We start from the raw sequence: 23,049 nt of genomic DNA, 5'->3' as shown, positions 1-23,049 counted from the left end.
GATTTTCAAGGATTCTTTTGCCCGGGTGGGATTTTTGTCTGGCTTCAGCCCGGTGGTGCTACCAAACCCCTCAGGCAGGTTAAGCAGAATTGGGACTGGTGGGCAGGGGGCAGGCAGAGGTACCCAGGGCACATCCCACTGACCCCACTCCCTCCCCAGGATGATCCCGATGGGGAAGAAATCGAGCGGGAGAAATCCAACTCCCTTAAGCTGGAGTTCACCGACGATGCCAACTTCAAGACCAAGGTTAACTACTCATATGCTGCCGTGCAGATCCCCACTGACATCTACAAAGGCTGTGAGTGCTCCCACCCGCCCGGCTCCGCGTGCCCCGTGTCCCCACCAGGCACAGAGTGGCTGTCCCCAGGGTGCACACTGGGTTTGGGTTGCTTTGGGGTGAGGTTATGGAGGGGTAGTAAGGGCAGATGGAATCCCAAGAGAAGCTAGCAGAGGACCACTGTAGGATGATGTGGGGATATTCAGCCCTGAGACAGTGCCCTGCAGGGTGCTCTGCAGAGCACGGTCCTGGGGCTGGACAAGGTGAGAGCAGTGGGTGCTGGGGTGGCAAGAGGATGGATGGATGGACAGATGGATGGATGAGTGGATGGATGGATGGGTGGATGGGTGGATGGATGGATGGATGCATGCATGCATGGACAGACAGTCGGACAGACAGATAGGTGGATGGATGGATGGATGGATGGATGGATGGATGGATGGATGGATGGATGGACGGATAGACAGATGGATGGATGGATGGATGGATGGATGGATGGACAGATAGACAGATGGATGGATGGATGTATAGATGGGTGGGTGGATCAATGGATGAACAGAAGGATGGACAAGTGGATAGTTGAACAGGTAGATGAACAATGGCATGTGTGGTGGAAGAGCAGGATGCGCCACGCCAGCCTGTGGTCCTGGGCCGGGCTGACATGTCCACTTTAGAGAGGTGACAGTTCCTGAGCAGCCAGAGCTCTCCCAGCTCTCCCAGCTGCAGTGGCACACAGTGACAGTCCATCTGACGCATGTTGACAGCCGGTCTTCATTTCCCTCTAGTGGCTGCTCTGCACAGAGCGGGCACGGCTCCCTGCTAGACTCCATCCACGCGCTGCACCCAGCCCAGGCACTGCTGCTGAGGTCCCCGACCCCCACACAGCCCCGCACCCCCTGCAACTCTCACTCACTGGAACTTGGCAAGGGCTCCTGGGCAAGGTGACAGGGACAGAGCCCATGCTCCTGTCTCGCACGCTCAGAACCGTGTTGGCGGAGCAATTTCACCAGATCAGCATCACTGGATTAGAAATTGCAATTAGTTTTATTACCCGGCCAGTACAGGCCAAGCAGCTCATGAGACAAATGATAAGAGCTGGGGGGAGGTAGAGTGGGATGGGAGAAGCATTCTTTGCTCCAAACCCCAGTGCAGGACTGGTGCCATGTGGGAGCACAGCCACTGCCCTGCTGGGGACTGGACTGGGGACAGCCCAGAGAGCACGTCCCCATGCGCTGATTGAAACCCTGCAGAGCCACCCTCCGCCGTCACCCCTGGCTACACATGCAAATGACATCCTATATGTGTTTTATTTACAGTGCCACTTTTAATTAAAGCTACAATCGCTCGCTGGTGGGGCGGGGATGGGGATGAGGACGAGGTGGGACAGGGACACGCTGCTGCACACCACAGTGTGTTGAGCCCTGTGCTGCCCCAGGGCAGGGCGTAGGGACACGTCACCAACGGGTGGCAGTCCTCACTGTCTCCAAGGGGACAGGGGGTGTCCTGGCTGTGTTGGTGCACCGCAGGGCCCCAGTGCCATCAGGGTGCCAGGAGAGGTCCCATGCCCATGGACACATGCCGCTGTCCCCGCATGCTGTCAGCCCCATTTGATTAACTATGAGCTGGGGCTGCCGGGAGCTTATCTGCTGCTTTAATAGCCGAATAATTTAAAACCACTGTTTGACGGCATCTTAATTGCTTCAGCATCAGGTGCGGGGGCCAGCGGGAACGCAGAGCAGGGCCTGGTGCGGCCTGGCCCCACAAGGCTCCCGGGGAAGGGGTAGAAGGGACGTGGTGTGCCGTGTGCCCCGCTGTCCCGTGTGGGATGCCGGTGTCCACACCACCGCCCGGTCTGTGCCTTGCAGCCACCGTGATCCTCAACGAGCTGAACTGGACGCAGGCGCTGGAGGACGTCTTCATTGAGAACCGCAAGGAAGACCCCTCCCTGCTCTGGCAGGTCTTCGGCAGCGCCACCGGCGTCACCCGCTACTACCCTGGTGTGTGACACGGGCACCCCCTGCCCCCGGTCCCCTGTCCCCGGGTCCCCCTTTGCTCAACGCTTGCCTTTCCCCACAGCCACCCCATGGAGAGCACCCAATAAGATCGACCTGTATGACGTGCGCAGACGGCCCTGGTAAGGGGGCAGTGGCTGAGGGGGGGACAGCGAGGGCCCCCATCCCCTGCGCCCCCTCCCCGCTGCCCCCCGGCACGCCGGGCTCCGGCGCTGTGAGCAGCCAGCTCTGTCCAATTTTCATTTCACACATCGTTGGCGTTGGAAAATGGATACAATAACACAGGCAGGGGCAGCCAGGCTGCGGCTTTCAGCTCCCGCTCCCTCCCCTCTTCCAGCACTGGGGAGGTGGGGGCGGGGGGTGGAGATAAGCCCTCAGATCTCAGTGGTGAAGGCAGAGGTGCCCCTGCACTGATCCCACATAGCGTTCCCACAGCAAACAGGGACCCAGAAGGACAGCGAAGGCAAAGGCGGTGCTAGCACCATGGTGCCTAAGTGCTGGCTGCAGGCTGCATTGAGCCACACACTGCACTGGGTATGAGGGAGTCACTCCCCATTAGCCCAGGTAGACGTGCTCATTCGGCAGTGCTAATTAACACTCTGCTCCACTGATGACGCCCACCTGTGCCCCAACATCCCCGGCAGCTCCATCCCCAGAGCCCCCTGTGGGGCACGTTGGGTCCCCTTGTCCCCATGGCCCTAGCCGTGTCACCAGCCTCTCCAGGGACAGGCAGAGCCACCGGACGGCCACGGCTGCCAGTGCCGCTCACTTTCCCTCCCCTCCCTTGACAAATGGCCCTATTAAATAAAGCCTTTACCTGCGGAGCTCTGGGTATTAATCTGAGCGGGACACCGGAGACAAATGCGCTGCCACAACCCATTACAGGCAGCATCTCAGTTCCCAGGGAGCAGGCGGGGGGAACAAGCCGAGCCCCCGGCCGGACGGCAGCACTGGGTTTGGACTGGGGCAGGGGGAGAGCCATCCCTATGCTCTGTAGGACAGTGCCGCGGGGCTGGGGCCGAGCCAGACACCTCTGCACAGCCTGGGTGCGTCCACGGGGCGAGAAAGCGCTCCTGATTGTTTTGGGGGGGTGGGAGGATGATTTACACGCCGTTATTATTTCGGAGCTAAAAATAACCTCATCAGCCTGGCCTTTGAAGCTTCCAGGGGGGTAAATAGCATTTTAATATGGATGCATGTGTCAGCACAATCAGCGCGCGGAAAAGGGCCGCGATGATGGAGGAGTTTAGCATTTAGAGCTCGTTAGGCTGACGTGGCAGCGAGTTGGCTGTGCCTCTCCGCACGCCCACCTCGTGGGGCCACAGCATCAGCAGGGATAAGGACCCCCAGCACGGCACCTGCCACACACTGACCCCGCTCTGTGCCCCGCAGGTACATCCAGGGTGCTTCGTCCCCAAAGGACATGGTCATCATCGTGGATGTGTGAGTAGAGCGGGCGGGCAGTGGGCAGCCCACTCCCCCCTGCCCCGTGCCGAGCACCCACTCCCCTCTCTGTGGCAGGAGCGGCAGTGTGAGCGGCCTCACCCTCAAGCTGATGAAGACCTCGGTCTGTGAGATGCTGGACACGCTCTCGGATGATGACTACGTCAACGTGGCCTCGGTGAGCCCTGCTCTGTGTCTTTTACGAGAAATCCTCAAATGGTGCCAATGGCAGCTCCCGGGCAGCTCAAGGCCGTGCTCAAGGAGAGCCACAGCCCTGCAGCAGGTTGGATCCTGCCCTGCCCGGCTGAGCCCTGCCCCGTGCACCCTGAGGGGTCCTGGATCTCTGAGGAGTGCTGGGGGCATGGTGGCTATCAGCCCAGCAACGTTGTGCCCCTGGGGGATGCCTGGGCCCAAGCAAAGCCAGAGGGAGCCATGGCATTAGTGGTGGACAGTGGCTTTGGCTTGCATGACAGTGCCACCAACCCGTGACATGGTGCATTGTGGTGGCCGTGCATGGAGACGAGCTGGGCTGCCAGCAGCCTCTGCCCCCTCCTGCCTGGCCGTGACCGCGCCGGCGCTCGTTAGCACGTCTGGCCCCTCTGTCGCATCACTGCTCCCCTAATGCAGTCCCTGCTGCCAGGAAACAGAGCAGGAGCAGAAGGCAGCACCTGCTCTTGCTGCCTCTATGCAGCACGGCTCAGCTCGGCTCAGCTTGGCTCAGCTCAGCTCGGCACACATGTTCCCTCACCTCCTGTGCGTACCCAGATGCTCTAGACACGTACCAGAATGCCAAATATAGGATTTGTTCCATCACCCCTTCGTTCCCTGCTCACTTGCTGCCATGCAGCACACTGCAGAGGCAGCAGGGTATGCCCATCGACCCACCATACGCAGGGTGCTGGCCAAGGATGTGCTATGTGGACTGGAAATGCCAAAGGCAGAGATCTAGTCTCCAAAACAGCAAACGGATTTCCCGGAGTGCCAAGCGAGCTCACCCAGGTTGAGATCACTCCAGTGTCCCCAGTTCCCCAGTGTCCCTGTACCACTGGGACATGCTCCAGCCCATGGGTCATGGAATCACAGAATCATGGAATCACAGATCCATAGAATCATGGAATCATTTCAGTTGGATTACCTGATCCAATCCCCTGCAACGAACAGATCTGCTACTGGGGCTGCTTTTGGTTCCCCTTCCCAGGACCCTCAGCTCTCTCTTCTCCCTCCCAGTTCAACGAGAAGGCAAAGCCGGTGTCATGCTTCAAGCACCTGGTGCAGGCCAACATCCGCAACAAGAAGGTCTTCAAGGAGGATGTGCAGGGCATGGTGGCCAAGGGCACGACTGACTACAAGGCTGGCTTTGAGTATGCCTTCGACCAGCTGCAGAATGTGAGCCGGGGCTGTGCCCATGGGTGCTGGGGACCCTCTGAGAGGAACCCATGGGTGCTGGGCTTCAGCATCCCTCTCCTTGTGCACCATCTCTCACCTCACACTCCATCCCTCTGCCTCGCAGTCCAACATCACACGTGCCAACTGCAACAAGATGATCATGATGTTCACAGACGGTGGTGAGGACCGGGTGCAGGACGTCTTTGAGAAGTACAACTGGCCCAATAAGACGGTGCGTGCTCCCCACTGCCTGCCAATGGGGATGGGCTGGGGCTGGCAGGTTCTGAGCACCATGGGGACGGGGTCACGGTATAACATGTGCCCTGACAGCCATGCTGTGCCACAGGTGCGTGTCTTTACCTTCTCCGTGGGGCAGCACAACTATGACGTGACCCCACTGCAGTGGATGGCATGCGCCAACAAAGGTGAGCAGGGGCTGGTGCTGGGCACGCACGGGTGGCAGCCCCCCGCGGGCATGTGGGGTCACCTGGCACGTGGGGGCTGGCAGTGGTGCTGGCAGCACGGGCAGGCAGCGGGACAGATGCTGCAGAATGCTGGCTCTCTACCTGCATCTCTCTTTCCTTTCCAAGGTTACTACTTCGAAATCCCCTCTATCGGCGCCATCCGCATCAACACACAGGTGAGGCAGGGTGCTGACACACAGCAGCAGGCAGAGCCACCCTCTGGGGCACCCCAAAAAGCTGCCAAGCCCCAAAACACCATGGTGCTGTTGGAATAAGTCCTGTGCAACACCCCCTGCCCCGTTCCCTCGCCACGTGGGCTGTCACCACGTACCCTTGGGGACAGCTGTTCCCTGCAGGGTGACATGCTGGCACCTCTGTGGTCCCACTATGGGACTCCATCCAGCACGTGCACAGGGCGGGAGCGTGCAGGAGGTGCCTGTGCCCCATGTCTCACTGTCCCTGCCTGTGTCCTTGCAGGAGTACCTGGATGTGCTGGGCAGGCCCATGGTGCTGGCTGGGAACCGTGCCAAGCAGGTGCAGTGGACCAACGTCTACCAGGATGCGCTGGTAAGGATGCCCACCTGGCACAGCCCTGGCGTGGTGTGACAGCCAGGTGCCACCACAGGGCTGGGTGACACCTTCTGTGCTGCTACAGGGGCTGGGGCTGGTGGTGACAGGCACGCTGCCCGTGTTCAACCTGACAGAGGACAACAGTGACAGGAAGGTAGGAGCACTCCTGGGGTCCCCTCCGTGGAGCCGGAGGGCGAGCACAGCTGCGGGGAGCACCCATGAGTGCTGCCTGAAGGGTTTGGCCCTGGGTGTGGGTGCACCCACTGATTCTGCTGCCTCCTGCTGCCTTCCAGAACCAGCTCATCCTGGGTGTGATGGGGATCGACGTGGCGCTGAACGACATCAAGAAGCTGACACCACGATACAATGTGTGTGGGGGGCTCTTGCCCCATCTGCCCCTACCGCAGGGTATTGGTGCCACGCTGCAGTACTGAGCATGGTGTGGGCACCTCCAGCAGGGCAGCAAAGCAGTGCCTGTGGTGGCAGGCGTGTGGCACCTGGAGACACTGAGCAGAGCCTATTGCAAAGACAATGGGCAGTGGTCCAGAATACAATATCCAGAGTCAAGGAGAGGAGAAAATCACTGGATTCCGTTGCACCTGCATGCTTCCCATTCCAGGGCTCTACAAAAAGGGGAGCTGAACTTCAGGGGTTGGAGAAGGAAAATGAGCTTTGGGGGAGGCTGGGAGCCTGCAGAGGCCGGGCTCGGGGGTGGCACGGGCTCAGCACGGCTCGGCACAGCTCACCCCTCCTCCTGTCCCCCCACAGCTGGGCGCCAATGGCTACGTCTTCGCCATTGACTTGAATGGCTACGTGCTGCTGCACCCCAACCTGCAGCCCCAGGTGAGCAGGTGGGCCCCTGGTCAGGTCCTCTCCTCTGCCCCTGGGGGACACCGTGGCCAGCAGACATATCACGTGTGAAGAATGGCTCCCGCCACCCTCCTGACAGCAGCGTGTAGGATTTTGCTATGACCCAGGAGAAATAGGAATTCCCAGGGATCTTGGGCAAATAGGCTCATTTGTCTGGGAGAGCCGGCTCCTGCAGAGGAGCTAATCGTGGGAATTCATCACTGGGCAGCGAGCGAGGACGGGGCGGTGAGGAACTGCACCACCAGGGCCCATCTGTCTCATTGGCAGCTATGTCACACTCCACCCGTCTCCATGCTAACAGGCTGCCTGTCAGGTGACAGCTGTCCCACCATGGGGGGCTGGGGGGGGGTGTGATGAGTTTGCTTGTGCTCAGCAGTGGCTGCGGGAGCCCTGAGCCCTTCCTCACCCCTTCCCCTCTGCCCGCAGATCATCAATTTCCGTGAGCCGGTGACGCTGGACTTCCTGGACGCCGAGCTGGAGGACGAGAACAAGGAGGAGGTGGGCAGGGCTGGGGCACGGCAGTGCAGGCGGGCACCACTGGGCTGCCGCTGGGGACCGGTCACCATCCCTGGGTGACGTTTGGCGGCACGGGAGCCAGACTGCCCTCACGCACCTCTCCGTGCCCCCCAGATCCGGAGAAGCATGATTGATGGGAACGATGGGCAGAGGTTCATCAAGACACTTATCAAGTCGCTGGACGAGGTAACGCCGCAGGGAGGGGGCATGGCACATGGGGCGGTACCAGCACGCAGAGCCCTGACCCGCCACCCCCACCCTACAGCAATACATCGACGAGGTGTTCAGGACCTACACGTGGGCTCCCATCAAAAGCACCAACTACAGGTGAGCGACCTCAACAGGACCTGCGCCAGCATGGGGACACGTGCCAGGAGCTCCAGAGGTCCCCCAAGGCCACCTCAAGTGTGCCGCACAGACAGGGGGTGGCAGAGGTGCGCTCCAGGTCATTGCACACGTTGCTTTGGAGATGGAGAGCAAAGCTTCCTCCGCATCTGTACAATCACAGAATCCTCTGGGCTGGAAAAGACCTCCAAGACCACCAAGCCCTACCCTGGAGACGGCACTCTCCCAGCTCGGCACTGGGCATGAATGCTGTCACCAAATGCCACCACACCTCTGCAGCCAGTGCCCACTGGCCTGGCACACTCCCACAGCACCTTCCGTGGGTTCGGCAGCCCCAGGACCACCTCCCATCTCCTCCTTCCCCACCCCCATCTCACGGTCTCATGTGCCGGACCCTCCTGGTGCATGGATTCTCCCAGAGCCAGTGGCCATATAAGAGTTTTCTCCTTTCTCCGCTCACTGGGAATCTTCTGACCCTTCTTTTGAGGGCCACAGCTCTTCTTGGCTCCTCCTCTTTGGGGGCAGTTGGTCTGTCTTCCGTGCACATCTCCCAAGTACCCAGGCAGGCACTCGCTGCCCTCGGTACTGATCTCAACCTCGGCTGAGCAGGCTTGTCACCTCTCTTTGCCCAGGGGATGGCCCTGGGGGCACTGGGGAAAGTCCTGGGTGCTCCAGTAATGTCCTTGGGTGCACCAAGGTGGCTTCAGGTACTCCGGGATGTTCCTGGGTGCTCCAGGATGGCTGTGATTGGCCCCATCGTGGCTGTGGGTGCCCTGTGATGGCCCTCAGTGCCCCAGAATGGCCCTGGGTGCCCCTTGATGGCCACAGATGTTCCGTGGTGGACGTGAAGGTCCCATGGTGGCCCTGGGTGCCCCAAGATCACCATGGATGCTCCAGGATACCAGTGGGTGCTCCATGATGGTCATGGGTGCCTCGGGATACCAGTGGGTGCTCCATGATGGTCATGGATGCCCCAGGATACCAGTGGGTGCTCCATGATGGTCATGGATGCCTCGGGATACCTGTGAGTGCCCCAGGAATTCTCTGGGTACCCCATGTTGGTTCTGGGTGCTCCACAGTGTCTATGGATGCCCCCACAGTGCCCATGGGTGCTGCGTGGTGCCGTGCCTTACGCTGCCCATCTGCTTCTCCCCTGCAGCCTGGGGCTGGTCCTGCCCCCCTACAGCACCTACTACATCCAGGCCAACCTCAGTGACCAGATCCTGCAAGTGAAGTGTAAGTAGCCCCTTCCCCTCCCCGTGCCCCCCCGCACACCCTCTGCCCCTGCCCACCCCCCAGAAACGGCTGTCGGGGGGAAAGAACGAAGCCAAACCCAATGAGACAAGGGATGAGAATAGCTGTGAGAGGAAAGAAAACTAAAAAGCGAGCCCGAGAGGCGCAAGGAGGTGAGCGCACACACCCGAGGCAGGGCCGGCTGCGCCCAGGGCTCGGTGCTGGCACGTGGCATCCGAGCGGCCGGCACTGCTGGGGCCAGGATAGCGCTGCAGCGCAGGGAATTTGCCAAGCCTGTGAAAGTTTGCATGGGTCTTTTTTTTTTTTTTCTTTTTTTTTTCTTTTTTTTTAATTTCCTTCGTTTGATTGCAGTTCTTTGCTTTCAACCATTCTTATTGTTTCGATGAGTTCTCGCTTTCGGTTGGTTTCGATTTTTTTCCTTTCCTTTCGGTTGAATCCGTGTACTTGTGTGTTAGCCTGGCCCCCTCTCCCCCCCACCCCGGATCCCGGACCCCCACCCTCTCCCGACAGCGGGGCCGGCGCAGCCCCCAGCGCCCACCCCCCGGCCCTCGGCCCTCGCGGCCGCCAGGAGCCCCCGGACCCCGGGAGGGGGGTCCCCACCTCCGCCCCCCGCCCGCCGTTCTGCATGCCCCGCAGTGCGAGCATCGCTGTACCGAGACTGTTGCAAGTGTTTGCTGCTGACTCGCATTTTCCTTTGGAGTACTGAATATATATATATATATTTCTCTAGTGATATCTTGGCATCTTTTATTATTTCACTGTGGCCTTTTTGTTTCTTTACTTTTTCTTTTCTTTTCCTTTTTCTTTTACGTGTCGTTTTTTGCAAGAGGTTTCCTTTTGGTATGATTATGATACACAATATTTTTATTCAAACGGCGATTGAATAAAATATTGTTTGTGCCCCCTCCCCCCTTTCCACCCAACCCCCTTTTTTTTCGTTTGTTGTTTTTTTGTTTGTTGTTTTTCTTGCTTTCTCTCTATGGTGGATTCACACAGTACCAAACATCAAAATGAAGGGCAAGTATTTTCAGTCTCAGACCACTCACCTTCACCACCCGTCCCGCCCCGTGTCGGCCCCAGCCCTGCCTCCACGGCTCCCACCTCCCCTGCTTGCCCATCTCCCTGCCCGTTTGCCGAACCTGCAAACCGCCACGTCCCTGCCTTCTCCTCTCCTCCTCCTCCTCCTCTTCCTCCTCCTCCTCCTCCTCCTCCTCCTCCTCTCCTCCACTCCTCCAGCCCCCTGTTACTTGGAAGCGACATGTCTTGTTATGTTCATGAGAGCTTTCCCACGGTGACCCCACTCCCTTCCCACGCATCTCTCCGAAATCCGACCTGATACTGCTCCAGGCCCGGTCTCATCCAAAATCGTTTTTGATGGACGAGGTTTTCCGTAGCTAGCCGGGATCCCGCTCCTCCTCTGCCGAACCCTCTTCTCGCTGCCCTCTCCTTGCTCTCACCCCTCCGGCTCTCTTCTCCCCCACCCTTAACCCGGCTCCTCTGCTTCCCCTCTCCTCTCCCCCCCCAAGACAACTCAACCTGAACGGGATAGGGCTGTGCAGAGCAGGGCTGGGGGTGCGGGGTGGAGGGACGGGGCCCAGGGACCCCAGCGGTGCCCTCGCCGCCGCTCCCTTGCCCCCTGGGATGGGCTTTCTGGGCTGTGATGTCACCGTGCCGCGTGTCCCCTGCCCTGCAGGGATGCCATCAGCCCCATCCAGGCACCAGCTCTCACCCCAGGGCTTGATGTCCCGGCATCAGGGGCTGCAGGCGGTCACCCCACACAGCCAGGTGGCTGTCACCAGTGTAACCCATGGTGGGGCACGGCAGCGTCCCCGCCGTGCCCACACCCACATCACACGGCACCTACACGGCCATGGCGGGAGGACATGGAGGGAACAGCGGGGCCGGGAGCCAGGGAGCGGCAGCGGGCAGCGGTGTCCCCCTCAGCCCTGTCCCATCAGCCTTGAGTTGCCTCCTCCCGCGCCCCTGCAATGGCGATGCGGATGGGCTCGGTGCGAGCGTTCTGTGCTCCTCTCCTCCTCCTCCTCTCATCGGCTTGTTCCCAGTCCCTGCCTACAGCCCTCGGAGAGCAACAGTCCAACCTCTGGCCGTGCCGCACTGCCCGGCCGCACAACGCGCTGTGGGTGGGGGGACACCGTGGGGACCTGGGATGTCACCTCCCCACACACACGCATCCACCGCCGCCCCAAGGGGACATCCCCGGGAGCGAGGACCCCCCACATCGGAGCAGGGTGGCCGAGGGCTTGCGGCTGTGCCCCAGGGATGGGGGGGCCCCGCAGCAGGACCCCACAGCGCGTTGCTCGGCCCCTCTCCCTGGTGAGCCGCGGGTTGGACTGTCCTCGTCAAGGTGCCTGGTTTGGCCATGCCGATGCCTGAAAACTCCTTTTCTCTCCGACGACCAAGTGTTTCGGCGGTTCTCCACGAGCACAGCATGCGGTTCCCTCCCGTTGTCGATGACCCTAATAAGAGAGAGACGCCACCAAACATGCATATATATCCACGTGCGCATATATATGCGTGTGCGTGCGCGCGTCCCAGCGTGCCGCCCAACCGAGCCAACCGTGCTCCGACGCCAATTCGGTCCAAATCCTCCCCACGCCGGCAGCGCGTTGGTGGGCACTCCGTGCCGCAGGGGCCGCCGGCCAGCACGACGGCTTTCCTTTCTCTCTTGTTACCAACGCAGCCAGTCTCTGTCCCTGCCCTCTCTCTGTCCGTCTCTCTCCCTCCTGAGCCCCCCGGCATCTCCGTTTGCAACCCCGCCGGATAACGTCGCCTTTCTGTTGCAGATTTTGAATACCTGCTGCCCAACAGCTTTGAGTCGGAGGGACATGTGTTCATTGCTCCCAGGTAGCTCTGTGTGTGCGCTTGCCGAGGTGTGCATCCCCCCGGCCCTGCTGCCCCCACCTCGCCTTGCCTACCTCCCCTGCCGCTCTGTGTTGTGTGCCCGCGTGCCGCACGGTGATGGTGGCACAGGTCCCCGCCGGGGGCTTGCGGTCAGCGTGGTATATATGGACGTGGCGTAGCCCTGCCTATGCACGTGCATATATAGGTATAGTTTCTGAAAATCCAAGACGAACAGACGGACAGACAGACAGACGTGCCCCTCCACCTGCATCACAGTCAGCAGAGGACACCAGGCAGGGTGTGCAGGCACCCAGCACCCTATTCTTCATGGCTGCAGAGTGCAACCCATGAGCATCCCTCATTAACACTGCTGGCAGATCGTCTGTGTGCTCATGCACCAGTGCTGCAGCCAAGCAACCTGCTGGTGGGGTCTTCATCATTGCAATTTGCATTCGGCAGGTCGATCCTATGGTGCCTGCAGCGCAGCATCAGAGGTGACTCTGGGGCTGTCCTTCGTCCTCGGGCCATGTACAGGGGCAGTGAGGTCTGGGAACCATGGGAGCCAAAGCAGAATCTCAACAAGAAATGTACAGATGCTATAATTAAGAAGCTGTCCGTACTGCAATCAGGATAGGGATGGAGAATGGACTGTGAGGAGCAGCTCTGCCTCAAGCTGCCCTGCCTTAGCTAGGGAGCCTTGACTCGGGACACAGCAGAGAGACGCGGCTTTTGCAGCTGGAGCTGTGGAGCTTTGGGTGAAAAAAAAGTGGGGCAAGCGCTCTGGGCCATGGAGCAGCTCCCCGAGCCTCCTCCTGTTAGGCAGGCACCCAGAGGACGTGCCACCAGTCATTTTCAGAAACCGTATATCCCGTGTTCTCCCCGTGGGCGTGCCGTCCGTGTACCCGTGTGCATCCGCGCGGCTGTGCAGATGGCTGCTCCCCCGAGAGGGGACACGGTGGCCCTGTGGAAAGGGTCCCAAGGCTGCCCCCACCCTGGTAGTGCCCAGCATCCAGACCCAGGGTGCACCCAGCAGGGCGGGCACAGCGTCACTGTCCCTGTCACCAGGGCCCCCAGCATGTGCCCGAGGTAAGTACCACTGCCTGCGGGTATGGATGGGGACGCATAGCGAGGTGGCTGCGACAGCACCCAGTGCCACCAGTATGGGGAGAGCGGGGCGTGGGGTGCACCAGTTTATACCGAGGAGGTGACAGCACATTGGTGGCACCTCAGTGGCTGCAGAGGTGATGGAGCCAGAGGCACCACAGGTGGTGGAGATGCCCGCAGCCCGGCACAGCTCACTCCTCACTGCCATGCCGGGTTTGGGGTGAGGAGGTGGCACGGGGCCGTGGGCACCTGGCTGGAGCCTGGCAGGCAAGGGGACACGAGCACAACTGGCATGGGGGGAAAACTGACCTTACCTTTTTCATCCTTGTGAACCACGCATTTTGTCACCCAAACCCCAGAGAGTATTGCAAAGACCTCGACTTGTCAGATAACAACACCGAGTTCCTGGAGAACTTTATTGCCCTCATGGAAAAGGTGACCCCAGACTCCAAGCAGTGTGAGTAGCCGGGGTCAGCTCACGGGGGGGGATGCAGGGCATGGGGCACGAGCGGCCCCACAGGAACCGGCCCTCACCTCATGCTGCTCCTCTCCCAAGGTGACAATTTCCTCCTGCACAACCTAATCCTGGACACGGGCATCACACAGCAGCTGGTGGAGCGCGTCTGGAAGGACCAGGACCTCAACACGTAGGCAGGGGACAGAGGACCCTTCCCCGTCGCTGTCCCTTGGGGACATGGGGGCAGAGGGGGCTGGGGACATCGAGAGGCTGGGACAGAACAAAGCCCCACCGACGCCCTGCATCCCCCCTCTCCCTGCAGGTACAGTCTCCTGGCTGTCTTCGCTGCCACAGATGGGGGCATCACCCGTGTCTTCCCAAACAAGTGAGTGTCCTGGTGGGGTGCCCGTGCGTGGTTTCTTGCGGTGGCACATTTGATGGCAGAGCCAGGGGACAAGGGGCACCCATGGCCGTGTCTGCTCCCTTCCAGAGCCGCAGATGACTGGGAGGAGGAACCGGAGCCCTTCAACGCCAGCTTCTACCGCAGGAGCCTGGATAACAAGGGCTACATATTCAAACCGCCCTACCGGGATGGTGAGTACCTGCAGAGCACTGTGGGTGTGCCCTGGCTGTCCCTGTGTGCCCCCTTCATGCCACCCCTGTCCTCCACAGATGGCTACCGGGGGCTGGATCTGGAGAACAACACCATTGGGATCCTGGTGAGCACCGCCGTGGAGCTCAGCATAGGGGGCAAGACGCTAAAGCCAGCAGGTGTGCAGGGGCTGTGTGACAGTACCGCTGGGCTGGGGATGTCCCCATCCATCCAGAGCCAGGGCTGACCCCTTCCCCCCTCTGCCTGTGGCTCCTCTCCCCCAGTGGTCGGGGTGAAGCTGGACCTGGAGGCCTGGGCAGAGAAGTTCAAGGTTCTGGCAAGCAACCGGACAGACCGCGACCAGCTGGGCTCCCGCCGGGTACGCTGGGGACAGGGCTGGGGATGGGGACAGGGCTCTGCTTGCCAAGGACATGGCTGGGGAGCACTTCTGGGTGCTGCTGCCCACGTCCCCACTGGCCTGCAGCTCCGGCCCCATCACCCAGTACATGGCACCAGTTTCCAACCCGCTGGGGGCACGTCCCCCCTGAGCAGGGAAGGACTGCTCTGACCCACTCTGAAGTGGTCAGACTTCACTGACCCACTCTGCTACCATTTTGGTTGACAGTGTGACCCCTCGAGTAGCTGTGAGATGGACTGCGAGGCCAACAACAAGGTGAGTGTTGGGCAGGGCTGGGTGGTGCCCGGTCCCTGTGGCCCCAGGCCCTCCCATGGGGAAGAAGCCCCTGGGTGAGGGGTGAGTGAGGGTGGTGCTGGCAGTCCCTCCTGCCTACAGAGGACAAGGCAGGTGGGTGACGCTGCCCTCTTTTCCCAGGACCTCATCTGCGTCCTCATTGATGATGGAGGCTTCCTGGTGCTCTCCAACCAGGAGGATCACTGGTACCAGGTGAGCAGCGCAACCCCTAGAATGCTGCAGTCCTGACGGCAGCAGGGAGCTGAGGCCTGTAAACTCATATCACACATGACATTATGCACCCCCGCTGGAGTCCATGCCACAGCAGACCCCAAAGCAGACTCTGCTCTGTGCCACCGGGTGCAGACTGTTCCGATGTCCCGCTCCAGGTGGGCAAGTTCTTCAGTGAGGTGGACGCCAACCTGATGTCTGCCCTCTACAACAACTCCTTCTACGCCCGCAAAGAGTCCTACGACTTCCAGTCCGTCTGTGCCCCGGAGGCCCAGAGCAACACGGGTGCTGCACCACGTGGTGTCTTTGTGGTGAGTGCCCACCAACCCGTGCGTGTGCCAGCATGGCTCATGAGTCCCACCACCTCACCACCCCTCTTCCCGCAGCCCACCGTGGCCGACCTGCTGAGCCTGGCCTGGTGGACCTCGGCGGCAGCCTGGTGAGTGCGCCTCGAGGGCTGTGTGCAGTGCTGGACCCTACATGGCAAGGAGGTTGGGGTGCTGGAGCGTGTCCATGGGGGGGCAACAAAGGGCCTAGAGGACAAATCTGGTGGGGAGAGGCTGGGGGAACTGGGATCGTGTAGTCTGGGGAGGTCAGGAAGACCTCATTGCCCTCTGCAGTGACTTCAAAAGAGGCTGTGATGAGGTGGGGTCCACCTCTTCTGCCGAGCAACAAGCGGTATGATGAGAGGGGGTGGCCTGGAGTTGTGCAAGGGGAAGTTTAGGTTGGATGTCGGGAAAAATGTCTTTACTGAAAGGGTTGTGAAGCATTGGGACAGGCTGTCCGGGGAGGTGGTTGGGGTCAGCGTCCCCGGAGGCATCAACGAGACGTGGATGTGGTGTTTGGGGACATGTTGGCTTACTGGTGGATTTGGCAGCAGTGGGTCAACAGTTGGACTTGATGGCCCTAGGCATTTCTTCCAATCTGAATGATTCCGTGATTTTACGAGTGCCATCTGTGCCTCATCCCTTCCCTGGGGCACCACTGGGTGACATCGGTGTGTCCCCAGCACTGCACAGCTCACACAGTCACATTCCCATCTCCAGGTCCCTCTTCCAGCAGTTCCTCTACAGCCTCACCTACAGCAGCTGGTTCCAGACAGGTGAGAGCCACGTTGGTCCCAGGGGTGGGCGGGTGGGCGATGTCCCCTCTCCGTGCACCCACGGCCACGGGGCACTGTGTCGGTGCAGAGGACGTCATGGCAGACGGCATGGAGGCGAGGGAGACGAGCTGCATCATGAAGCAGACGCAGTACTACTTCAGCACCGTCAACGCCACTTACAACGCCATCATCGACTGCGGGAACTGCTCGAGGTGGGTCTGTCCCCTGCATCCCGGCGGTGTCCCCGTTGGGCTTTGGGGGGGGGATGGTGACACAAGGCCAACGCCACCCGTGCGTCCTCCAGGCTGTTCCATGCGCAGAGGCTGGCCAACACCAACCTGCTCTTCGTGGTGGCTGACAAGCCCCTGTGCAGCCAGTGCGAGTCCGTCAAGCTGCTGCAGGCCGAGGTCAGGGGTATCCTTTGGTGGCACGGTGCCGTCCCTGCAGGTGGCACAGGGACAAGGGGGCAGGGGGAGGGCAGGGCAGGGGGTGCCGCCTCGTGGCCGTGGGGCACCGTGAGGACCTTGAGGTGCGCCGTGTTCCCCTGCCACACTGGTCCCCATCGTTTCCTTGACCCGCGAAGCTCCCCCGAGAGACCCGAACCAGTGTGAGCTGGTGGACAGGCCCCGCTACCGGAAAGGCCCCCACATCTGCTTCGACTACAATGCAACAGTACGTGAGGGGCTGAGGGGCCACTGAGCCGGGGGGGAGTGAACGGGATGAGAGCGGGAGGATCCCCCTGGAGCGCAGCAGAGCCTTGGGGTGCCCTCCTGGGAAGGGTGGGGACAGAGCTTTGGGGGGACTCTCTGGGGGAGATCAGAGCCACGAGATTTCCCCCTGGGGGAATCCGGAGCCGTAGGGTGCCTGAGGGAGGGGGCATCACCATTTGGGGCATCACCATTTGGGGCCCAGGGGAGCGCCGTTACGGGGGGGTACCAGGGGCGGCTCACACCGTATCCCCCTGCGGTGTGGTGTTGGCTCTTTGAGTGCCCCATGTCTGCTCTCCCTTTGCCCCCCCAGGAAGATACCTCAGACTGCGGCCGAGGGGCGTCCTTCACCCCCTCCCTCGGGGTCCTGCTCTCCCTGCAGTTGCTGCTCCTCTACGCCAGCACCAGCCGGCACCCGCTGCCCCCGGCCGCCTGCCTTTAACCCACGCCCGCCGCCCTCCTGTTCTCTCAGCCTCCATCTCCATCTGTTTCCAAGGCCCGGTGGGATGGGAGCAACCCCCCCACTGCCCCCCGGCCTCGGGGCCGCGCTCCCCACGGCCGCATCCAAAGAAGAGCTGGGGTGTGGGCAGGGGCCCCCCAGCCGGGACGGCGTCCGGCCCCCCCCGGCCGCTTGGACTCCGAAAGCCCCCTCTGGCTGCCCCCCACCGCTGCAGCCCCCCCCCCATCCCCCTTCACCTATTTTTTTAGCCTCAAGATTTTAAACCAGATCTTTCTACATCTAGTTCAGCCTGGAGAACGACGGTGCGTGTCGTCGGTGACAAAGACACGTGGGATAAAAGGGGAAATAATTACACACAAAAAAAAAAACAAACAAAAAACAAAAAGGGAAGAGGAGTTGTCCTGCCTGTCCTGCTCGGTGTGCTTATGGGGATGCCGCCCCCGGGGTGCAGGAGGACAGCAGAGGCAGCGTCCCTGCGGCGCGGGGCTCAGTGCGGGGAGCCAGGCGTCACCTTCACCGGGACCGGACCAAGCCCATGGTCCCCACCCTCAGCTCATCCGCTCTCATTCATGTGTCTCGGGCACAGATATTGGGGTGAAAAGGAGAGAAAAAAAAAAAAAAAAAGACAAAAATTGTATTTTTTTTTTTTCTTTTCCGTTCTGCAGATCACTGTGAAACCTTTCCCATCCGCCTGCCCCAGCTCTGCTTGGCCCCTCTGTCCTGCCCTGCAAAAGAAACCGCGTGCCAGCCAGCGGGACAGGGCAGGACGTGTGTCCCCAAATGGGATGCACCACGTGTCCCCAGATGGGAAGCACTGAGTGTTCCCATATGGGAAATGCCAGGTGTCCTCAGATGGGATGCACTGTGTGTCCCCATATGGGAAGTACTGAGTGCCCCCATATGGGAAGCACTGAGTGTCCCCATATGGGAAATGCCACGTGTCCTCAGATGGGATGCACTGTGCCCCCAAACAGGATGCACAGCGTGTCTCTGGAGGGGACGTGCCACTTGTCCCCACACGGGATGTGCCATATGTCCCCAGACAGGACACGCCGCCCGTCCCCTATCGGGACACGCCGTGTGTCTCCGGATGGGACGTGCCGCCTGTCCCCAGCCCTGTGTCCCCAGCAGGGCCGTGCCAAGTGCCAGGTGCTGGCAGCTCCCCGCTGGCTGCCCCCAGCCCCGGCCCCACCGGCGTTTGGGGGCACAGCAGCGGGCGCGGGGCCAGCCGGGGGGGCTGGGGAGGCGCTGATAAGCGCTGGGGTTACTTAATGGTCATTCTGCTTGTAGCTTTCTCAGTCAGTGTGTGTTTGGTTACTGTCTCTGGGAACCGTGTTTGAACAGATGGCTCTGTGTTACCAGGAGTGTGTGTACTGCTGTAGTCTAGTTAGGTGCTCCGCGAGAAACCGCCACTATACAGAACTATAAATATATACATATATAGTCTATTTTAAGTTAAAACCAAGAGAGGGAAGGGACGGCGCGGCCCCGGCCCCCTGTCCCACCGGCGCCGCGTCCGCCCCTTCCCCACCCCGAAAGCTTCTCTCTGCTCATTCAAAGGCTTTGGGTTTTTAATTGGTTTAATTTAATTTATTTTGAATTTGTTCTTTTTTTTTCTTCTTTTCTTTTCTTTCTTTTTGTACAGAAGAGTTGGAAAACTTCAGAACCCAACAAAACGACAATTTGTAAGATATTGTGCGTGTGACTCCTTGTAAAATATTTTCAAATGGTTTATTACAGAGACTCAGTTATTAAATAATGTTCATATTTTCACTTCACAGGTGGTGGCTGCATCATTTCCCAGGGGGTGATGGGGGGATGGGGGGGGGGGAGGGGGGGAGGACGTTGGCCTTTTCCCTCTGGCCGGGCTGTGCCAGGGGACACAGGCAAGACATGGGTGGGCTCATGCAGCCCATGCCCCCAGCCCCAGGCTGCCCTGTCCCCATGTCCCCTCATCCCCTGTGTCCCCTGCTGAACTTGTCTCCATGTCCATGTCCCCGAGTGCCCTGTGACTGCCGCATGCCCACGTGCCCCCATAATCCCCCTGTGTCTGCATCCCCTGTGTGCTCACTGAGTGCCACGCTGTGCCCTCACACCCACGTCCCCTGTCTGTGTCCCTCCAAATCTGCCCCCTGCACCACCAACCCCGCATCCCCAACCCCTGTCCCACAGCATCCCTGCCCTCAGTGCCCATGTCCTCTCCTTGTCAGCATCCCGATGTCTGCGTGACTGTGTCCTGCCTGTCCGTGTCCCCCCGTGTCTGTGTCTCCTGTGTCTGTCCCCTCGTGTCCACATCCCCTGTATCCGTGCCCCTCCACGTCCCCTGTATCTGCGCCCCACGTCCGTGGTCCCCACATTTGGCCCCCTATATCCGTGCCCCCAGTGCCTGTGCCTCCCACTTCCGTGTCCTCGCCGTGTCAGTGTCCCTCGCGTCTGCGACTCCCACGCCGCTGTCCACGTGCCCGTGCCTACGCTCCCCACGTGTCCCCGCTCACAGCGGGCGCCGCGCGGGCGGGGTTACGCCTCCCTCCCCACGCCCCGCCCACCGCCCTCCTTGGCCCCGCCCCCATCCCAGGCCCCGCCCCTCTGCTCCGTCCACGCCGCTCGTGCGCAGGCCCCGCCCCGCGCGGCGCATGCGCGCGGCGCTGTTTGTCCGCGCCCGGCCTGGCCTAGCGGCGCGGCCCGAGGGGGGACGTGCGGCGTCGGGGTCGGGGCCCGGCGAGCGCGGGCGGGGGCAGGGTCCGGCGGGGGAGCCGCGAGGGGGCCCGGCGCCGCCCCTCCGGGGGTAGGCCCGGAGCTCGGGGCCCCGTCGGCCTCCTCCCCGCGGCGGGCCGGGCCCGAAGATGCGGCGGTACCTGCCGGTGGCCCGGCAGCACTGCGTGGCGGCGCTGGGCGGCACCAGCGTGGTGGTGAAGGCGGTGAGCGGCGCCGTGCTGCTGCTCTACGCGCTGTCCTTCGCGCTGGACACGGCCTACGGGCTGGCGGTGACGCCCGGCTTCCTGTTCCTGCCCCGCTGCTGGCTGTGGACGCTGCTGACGCACGGGCTGGTGGAGCGGCGGGCGGCCGGCGTGGCGCTCAGCCTGGGCACGGTGGCGGCGGCCGGGCGGCTGCTGGAGCCGCGCTGGGGGGCCCTGGAGCTGCTCGTCTTCTTCGCCGTCGTCAACGCGTCGGTGGGGCTGCTGGGGGCCGCCGCCTACTTCCTCACCTACGCCGCCACCTTCCACGTGGCCTACCTGTTCGACGTGCACATCCACGGCGGGCTCGGCTTCCTGGCCGGCGTGCTGGTGGCCCTCAAGCAGACCATGGGCGACAGCACCGTGCTGAGGGTGCCCCAGGTGCGGATGAAGGCCGTGCCCGTGCTGCTGCTCCTGCTGCTGGCCGCGCTGCGGCTCGCCACCCTCATCGAGAGCCCCGCGCTGGCCTCCTACGGCTTCGGGCTGCTCTCCAGCTGGGTCTATCTCCGCTTCTACCAGCGGCACAGTAGGGGCCGCGGAGACATGTCCGACCACTTCGCCTTTGCCACGTTCTTCCCCGAGATCCTGCAGCCCGCTGTGGGGCTGGCGGCCAACCTGGTGCACACGCTTCTGGTGAAGGTGCGGCTCTGCCGGAAGACGGTGAAGCGCTACGATGTGGGCGCCCCGTCCTCCATCACCATCAGCCTCCCGGGAACAGACCCGCAGGACGCCGAGAGGAGAAGGTACCGCTCACCCCGCTCTGTTGGCACGTGTTGGCCGGTGGGCCTCTTGATTTGGGGAGGTGAAGGCTCAGGGCGCTGAAGGGGGCCCTCTCTGTGGGTTCGCCAGCTGGCCGCTGCCCGCTCGCCGGTGAAGCGGTGGCAGTGCTGCTGGGGCGGGAGGACACCACCCTGGCTTTCCAAGGCAGAGCCAAAGTACTGGGGATGAGGGGGAGGCCTGGGAAGGGGTCAGGGAGCTGGAGACACGGTTCCTGTGGCTGTGCCGTCACCTGGCACAGCGAGAGGCAGTCAGCACCGTGACCCAGCCCTCCTGCATGTGCAGCCGCGCTTCGGTCATAGGGCAAGGCACCGGCTCGCTGTTCCTGTGCAGTTCCTAGAGTGGCCCCATGTGAGCCAACAGCAGGCAAATGCACATCACATGGGAAGGGAAGTGTGCATTTCAGAGCAGAGGTGGCTCTGTTTGGCTTCACTGTCTTCAGTACCGCTCCTGCTCGAGCAGCATGGGCATGGTAGGGATGCTCGGTGCTGGACACGACAACCCCGCTGCAGCAGCAGGGCTGGTTCCAGCTGCATGTGGGGCAAGAGGAGCAGGGCAGAGCGGGTAACGCATCTCACGGTCCCCTCACACCAACCTTCACCCACCTTTGCTCTGCAGGCAGCTGGCCCTGAAGGCGCTGAATGAGCGGCTGAAGCGCGTGGAAGACCAGACAGCCTGGCCCAGCATGGAGGACGAGGAGGAGGAGGTGGTGGTGAAGAGCGAAGGCCCACTGCTCCCTGAGGCCAGTGTGGCTGGGAAGGCAGCTGGCCACGAGAGCAGCCTGATCACCTTTGAGGATGCCCCGTCCCAGCCGTGAGCTGCAGCTGCACTGCCCCGTTCTCCCCACCCTGGCTCTGTGGGAGAGCTGCAGGTGCCCACACGGGACACTGCCTGCGGGGACGCTGCTGACCCAGGGGCAGGGGCTACCTCAGAGCCACGGGGCTCTGCTTCTCGCTGCCTGCCGGTGTGGCTGGGGCTCCTCACGAGGAGGTGGATGCCTGTGCTGGGGGCTTTGTTCCAGAGGGAGTCCTGGAACCGATCCATACGGCCCAGCTCCATTCCCTGAGGCCTCTGCGCTCGGCCACGAAGGAATCTCACGACGCCCTGGGAGTGAAGTCAGCAAGCAGCACCATGCTCTCTCGCTTCTCCTCTGCACTCAGAACTTAATTTTCTCCTTTCTTGATTAAGTTTTGTTCTTCATCTAGGGAACGGGAAGGCTCGTGGGTCTCTCTTCCAAATCCCCTGCCTGTTTCCACCCTCCCTCCACCCTTTAGGAGGTGGACAGAGCTCCCACACAGGGCCTGTGCCTGTTTTTTTTGCTCTGCCACAAGCATGCAGAGCAGGGATCAGTCCTGACTCCCATGGCTTCGTTCTGTTGGTTCTCTCCTCTTCCCTCTCCTGCTGCAGTGACTCCCCACGAGGAGCCAGTGCCCTTGGCTGCTGCACGACTAATCCGTTTGTCAGATTATCCTAGAAGCTGGAATTAATTTCTACAGCGGGGCACTCGCTGCTTCCCCTGGCACCAGGTTTCTCTCCTGCGGGTAGAAACTGGATCCCCTCCCCTTTCTGCTCCCTCTGTGTGGCTGGGCTGTCCTTGCGAGGGAGAGGCTGCTCCCGGAGCTCCTCACCCTGGGCTCTGGGATGCAGCCCACGGTGGTGTTATGAATTTATTTTTTTAAAGGACCACACGGGAAGGTTTTTGTCAACTAGGAAAAACACAGACATTTCGGTATCAATAAACAGTTCTTTAAAAGAGCGCTTGTCAAGTCCCTGCACCGCATGGGGGGTATGGAACTGCACGCTGGGGGGGATTTTATCCCCAAACCGGGGGCTGCTCAGTGCCGGGGCGCTGCGCAGGCTCATGGGGGCCAAGGGACTGAACCAAGCACCTGCTATTTGTCAGTGCTATTTTCAGCCACTTCTCTATGGCTCCAAGGTGTCCCCTTGGACAAGTGGGGCCAAAAGCCCCCAGGGC

General features: G+C 61.3%; 2 protein-coding genes across 5 annotated transcripts in view; both read left to right on the top strand.

Annotated features, from left to right (window-relative positions):
* The window catches only part of CACNA2D2 (calcium voltage-gated channel auxiliary subunit alpha2delta 2), a 128,941-nt gene extending 109,820 nt beyond the window's left edge, over window positions 1-19,121 (top strand). For 2 of the 4 annotated variants that reach the window (XM_015292786.4, XM_015292785.4), the window contains exons 6-39: window positions 160-298; window positions 2,143-2,274; window positions 2,354-2,411; window positions 3,682-3,732; window positions 3,811-3,910; window positions 4,960-5,118; window positions 5,243-5,350; window positions 5,465-5,543; window positions 5,709-5,758; window positions 6,060-6,149; window positions 6,238-6,306; window positions 6,446-6,520; window positions 6,921-6,995; window positions 7,449-7,520; window positions 7,653-7,724; window positions 7,804-7,865; window positions 9,043-9,119; window positions 10,134-10,154; window positions 11,942-12,002; window positions 13,463-13,560; window positions 13,660-13,750; window positions 13,883-13,945; window positions 14,051-14,154; window positions 14,233-14,331; window positions 14,437-14,531; window positions 14,778-14,825; window positions 14,985-15,056; window positions 15,233-15,385; window positions 15,461-15,513; window positions 16,121-16,176; window positions 16,265-16,388; window positions 16,481-16,590; window positions 16,760-16,848; window positions 17,197-19,121. In XM_015292786.4, the coding sequence (XP_015148272.1) occupies window positions 160-298; window positions 2,143-2,274; window positions 2,354-2,411; window positions 3,682-3,732; window positions 3,811-3,910; window positions 4,960-5,118; window positions 5,243-5,350; window positions 5,465-5,543; window positions 5,709-5,758; window positions 6,060-6,149; window positions 6,238-6,306; window positions 6,446-6,520; window positions 6,921-6,995; window positions 7,449-7,520; window positions 7,653-7,724; window positions 7,804-7,865; window positions 9,043-9,119; window positions 10,134-10,154; window positions 11,942-12,002; window positions 13,463-13,560; window positions 13,660-13,750; window positions 13,883-13,945; window positions 14,051-14,154; window positions 14,233-14,331; window positions 14,437-14,531; window positions 14,778-14,825; window positions 14,985-15,056; window positions 15,233-15,385; window positions 15,461-15,513; window positions 16,121-16,176; window positions 16,265-16,388; window positions 16,481-16,590; window positions 16,760-16,848; window positions 17,197-17,325 (2,934 nt within the window). In that variant the 3' untranslated portion in view covers window positions 17,326-19,121. The remainder of the gene's footprint in view (window positions 1-159; window positions 299-2,142; window positions 2,275-2,353; window positions 2,412-3,681; window positions 3,733-3,810; window positions 3,911-4,959; window positions 5,119-5,242; window positions 5,351-5,464; window positions 5,544-5,708; window positions 5,759-6,059; window positions 6,150-6,237; window positions 6,307-6,445; window positions 6,521-6,920; window positions 6,996-7,448; window positions 7,521-7,652; window positions 7,725-7,803; window positions 7,866-9,042; window positions 9,120-10,133; window positions 10,155-11,941; window positions 12,003-13,462; window positions 13,561-13,659; window positions 13,751-13,882; window positions 13,946-14,050; window positions 14,155-14,232; window positions 14,332-14,436; window positions 14,532-14,777; window positions 14,826-14,984; window positions 15,057-15,232; window positions 15,386-15,460; window positions 15,514-16,120; window positions 16,177-16,264; window positions 16,389-16,480; window positions 16,591-16,759; window positions 16,849-17,196) is intronic. The other 2 variants (XM_040646449.2, XM_015292787.4) reach the window with 1 other exon arrangement.
* Window positions 19,122-19,976: 855 nt separating this feature from the next.
* On the top strand, window positions 19,977-22,829 carry TMEM115 (transmembrane protein 115). Its single transcript, XM_003641970.6, has 2 exons — window positions 19,977-21,040; window positions 21,693-22,829. Exons 1-2 carry the CDS (start codon window positions 20,187-20,189, stop codon window positions 21,889-21,891), a joined length of 1,053 nt encoding a protein of 350 aa, XP_003642018.2. The 5' UTR covers window positions 19,977-20,186; the 3' UTR covers window positions 21,892-22,829.
* The last annotated feature ends 220 nt before the right edge of the window (window positions 22,830-23,049 follow it).

The sequence above is a fragment of the Gallus gallus genome, chromosome 12 (genome assembly GCF_016699485.2).
Source record: "Gallus gallus isolate bGalGal1 chromosome 12, bGalGal1.mat.broiler.GRCg7b, whole genome shotgun sequence".
NCBI classification, from domain to species: domain Eukaryota; kingdom Metazoa; phylum Chordata; class Aves; order Galliformes; family Phasianidae; genus Gallus; species Gallus gallus.
Note: the sequence above shows the minus strand (reverse complement) of the source record. Positions and strands in the feature narration are given on the sequence as shown.